Source organism: Apteryx mantelli, unplaced genomic scaffold (genome assembly GCF_036417845.1).
Source record: "Apteryx mantelli isolate bAptMan1 unplaced genomic scaffold, bAptMan1.hap1 HAP1_SCAFFOLD_40, whole genome shotgun sequence".
Classification (NCBI taxonomy): Eukaryota; Metazoa; Chordata; class Aves; order Apterygiformes; family Apterygidae; genus Apteryx; species Apteryx mantelli.
This window is the reverse complement of record NW_027118755.1, coordinates 2,249,917-2,253,988: the sequence shown is the minus strand read 5'-3', so window position 1 is coordinate 2,253,988 and position 4,072 is coordinate 2,249,917. Positions and strand designations below refer to the sequence as shown.

Below are 4,072 nucleotides of genomic sequence, written 5' to 3'. Positions count from 1 at the left end.
AGCCACCGCGCTACCACAGCTCACGGCTGCCCCCCAGCACACGAGAGAAGGCGCCAGGCATCCCCGCGCCAGCCCGGCTCGCTGCATGCACCAGCTTGCTCTCAGGAGGGCAAGGTGCTGCCCCACCGCACCCTCCTTCTGCTGTGCAGCCTCAACCAAAGCACAGTAGCCCATATGCACCAGGAGGGCAAGCAGCATGGGGAGGGAGAGGCCAGGAAAGGGCTCTTGAGGAGGGACACTAGCAGATTCTCTTTGTCACTACAGCTCCTTGCACCTTTGGTGAGACGGGTGCTGCTTTTCTTCCTGCCCAGCATTCAGAGAAAGCCTTTCGCTTCCATGGAAAATGACAGCCAAAGCCTGACCACGGACTTCATCTTCCTGGGGTTCTCCACCCTGGCAGAGCTGCAGAAGCTGCTCTTTGTGGTCTTTTTGCTGCTCTACCTGGTCACTCTGAGCACAAACGCCACTATCATGACCATCATAAGGCTTGATCCAAGCCTGCACACGCCCATGTACTTCTTCCTCTCTGTCTTGTCGTTTCTGGAGACTTGCTACACCTTTGTCATTGTCCCCAAGATGCTGGTAGACTTGCTGGCAGAGAGGAAAGCCATTTCCTTCCTGGGCTGTGCTGTGCAGATGTACTTCTTCCTCTTCTTGGGGTGTTCCCACTCCTTCCTCCTGGCCACCATGGGCTACGATCGCTTCGTGGCCATCTGCCACCCCCTGCACTACAACAGCATCATGACTCGGCGAGTGTGTGTTCAGCTGGTGATCGCTTCTGCTCTCATTGGCTTGCTGGCCGCCCAGGCCGATACCACCTTGATATTTTGCTTGCCCTTCCAGGCCTCCAGGAAACTCAACCATTTCTTCTGTGATATCGCCCCGGTCCTCAGTGTGGCCTTTGCTGACACCAATCTCAGCGAGGCCGTTGTCTTCACGCTGGCCATCTTCGTCCTTCTGATCCCGCTGATGCTGATCCTTATTTCGTACCTCTTCATCCTCTTCACCATCCTGAAGATCCCCTCAGCCGCAGGCAGGCGCAAAGCCTTCTCCACCTGCAGCGCTCACCTGATGGTGGTGGTCGTGCACTACGGCTGTGCCTCCTCCGTCTACCTGAGACCCAACGCCAGCTACTCATCGGACAAGGATGCGGTGATCTCAGTTGCCTACACCATTCTCACCCCGCTGCTCAACCCCATGATTTACAGCCTCCGGAACAAGGATGTCAAAACAGCGCTTCGAAAATCCCTCAGAAAAAACAGACTTTCTCAGAAAGATTTCCAGTGAAGAGGTTGTTCCCCTTATGTATTTGCAGCCAACATCTTCCACTTCCAAGAAAACATCACCCCTTTTCCGTGCATCCTCTCTTACTCACAAAGAAGCTTCTCGGAATGACACGACAGCTCACTGGGGCTGGCAAGGACCTGACATAAAAACTCCAGAAATTCAAGTCATGGTGAAGGTGCAAACATGAACCCTGATGAAAGGCACCCCCTTCTGGAAGGGCTCAACGGCTCTGGAAACCCACATGTGCACAATTCTATTTTGGGGATAGGAAAGGCTCTTTGGTGACATTTTTTCACCTGACCCAGTTAGTAAAGAAGAAAGGTAGGTGTTGAAATCATTTCAGGGTAAAATGCTTATTTTTTAAGGAGATTGCAAACTCAGAACTGTGCTCCTTTTGCACATCAAGATGCCCCTGAGCTCTGGCATTCATCTGTGTGCATGTTATTCTAGCGCCCATTAGCAGAGCCTGCAAAGCAAATGAGCTGCATCAGGTTGCATCAGCTTGCCTTTGCCATGGGCTAAGTGTGAACCTGGACACAGGCCCGAGTCCTGAGACAGCTGGAAAGTTCAGGTCCACTGACCGGTGAGACCAAGAATGTGAGTCCAGATGGACCTACAGAAGAGCTCCTTGGGAAGACCTGCTCTAGAAAAACAAATTAATAAGATCTCTCCCTGTGAGCACACTTCTCCTCCCGCATCATGGTGCTTTCACAAAAAGCAGTGGAGCCAGCTGTGAAGCTGGAATTAGCAAAACCAGGAAGGGCAACTCCTTCAAGGGGGGAAAAGACTCTTCCTGCGGCACCATTCTGCAGAACTGAACATTTGTAAAATGAATTTCTGCCCACTGCAGCCAAGCACATCCTTTGTTTGAACAGCGGGACCTCTTGAGATGTGTCTGAGCAAAGGGCTGGCTGAGCTCTCTTTTTCCAAACCGGGGCACCAAGCAGAACACAAGCAATGCCCAGCCCTCAGCCAACAAGGATCTCTCCAGCAGAGTCCTCAAGCACTAAATAAAGAAATAGGCTTTGCTTTCTGGAAAAAGTGAAAAGGTAGAAGGAGACAGAGAAGAAAAAAACAAAAGACACTTATTTTTCCCCTCGATTTCTAGGGTTTCTCACAATGTCAGAGGTACAGCCATGTGTCCTCCACAGCTTTGTATATCGCCTTGCAATTGCCAAGGCAGAGGATGGGCGAGAGGATGTTGTAAAAGCAAAAGACATTGCTGGACTTTTGAAAGGATTATGGAGGTGCTTTATGCATTGCATAGTGCATATTCAGGCTTTACCAAGAGTGACTTGAGACCGAACCAGGACAGAAAAGGGACAACAAAAAAGAAGTGTCTGAAAAAATGGTCCAAGCGAGATGTGAAGAAGACATATTTCACCAGGGTCACTACAACCCAGCGGGAGCAAAACCTTCTCCCTTTGGTAAATCTGAATTAAAGCAGAGGATTTCCCTCGTGCATTATTTCATTTATGGCATTCTCCTTTGTTTACCTGTATTATGCTGCTAATTATTTCATCTATATATCATATATTATATGGGTCACATATTATTTTGCTGCCAGTGCCCTGAAAGGACCCCAGGTGCTGCACCCGCTGTTGCCTGCCCTGTGGCATAGTTGGCAAGATGGCAAGTAGTATCACCAATCATTTACAGAGGCATGGAGTGAACTTGAGTCCCAACTTCTCAGGAGAATGGGCTCGTGACAATTAGCATAATTGGGAAATTGTTGAAAAATACCTAAAGAAAAGAAAAGAAAAGAAAGAAATAGAAGGTAGAAGTATCACTGAAATCAGGAGAAAAACTCCTTAACACCAATGTAGCATTAAGAAGCAGGCATTCTCTTTATTACGGCACCGGGTACACGGGGGATAGCTCCACCCAACGTGCACACCGTGTGTCGCATCATCTAAAGTTTATATTGCTCTATCATATACATATGCATTAAATGTCCAGAAATGATTATACATATTCATTCTATTTCTTAGAACTAATTATTACATTTACATAATCATTACACATGTGGTCTGAGTCTCTGGTGGTCCCTAGTGGTGTCAGAAGAGGTGTCACTCAACATCTTGCCATGAACTTTGCTCTACTTTTCCATACATGGTCTCAGCTTGGCCTGCTTCCTTGCTTGAGAAAAGCTGTCTTGGTCCTAATCTTGGCTCCAACTGGCTTCTGCTGGTTTATCTGTACTTTCTCAGGATGTATCAGTCCCAGCTGCACCGGTGTCCTTGGCTATGTTTGTCTGAAGCTCCTGTTGAGAATCCTTCCTGTCCAAGCTGGTAACAGTTCCCTCATTCCCCCCTCCTTTGAGACTCTTTCTTGTCTGGGGCCTTTTGGTAACAGTCCCCCCCTTTGAGACTTCCAAAGTAAGATCTCAAGATCTCTTTGGGAGTCTCACCTAGATTGCATAATTCTGATGATACTTTTGACCTTCAGGTACACACAATTGGGTACAACATAACATAATTAAAGGTAAACATTGGATCATAATACAGCACAAAATGCATACCACAACTATGGCTATAATTATTACAAACAATTCTTTTAACCAGGTTGGGTTTGGTAGCCATGAAGTGAACCAATTCCACCCTGAGGAAGAGGACTCCTTTTGTTTTTCCCACTCCTCTACTGCTTTTTCGATTGAGGTTAGTACAATAGTCTGACTATCCTAGAGGGGTGCTTTTAAAAGGAAATCCTGTTCCCCTCCCAACATTACCTGTGAACATATCCAGCAGTCTGACACATGCAACTTCTTTGTCAATCGTATTTTTGC

General features: G+C 47.7%; 1 protein-coding gene across 1 annotated transcript; it reads left to right on the top strand.

The window, feature by feature from the left end:
- The first annotated feature begins 336 nt into the window (after window positions 1-336).
- On the top strand, window positions 337-1,287 carry LOC136996456 (olfactory receptor 10K2-like). The gene has a single exon (XM_067317377.1). It carries the CDS (start codon window positions 337-339, stop codon window positions 1,285-1,287), a length of 951 nt encoding a protein of 316 aa, XP_067173478.1.
- Window positions 1,288-4,072: the final 2,785 nt, after the last annotated feature.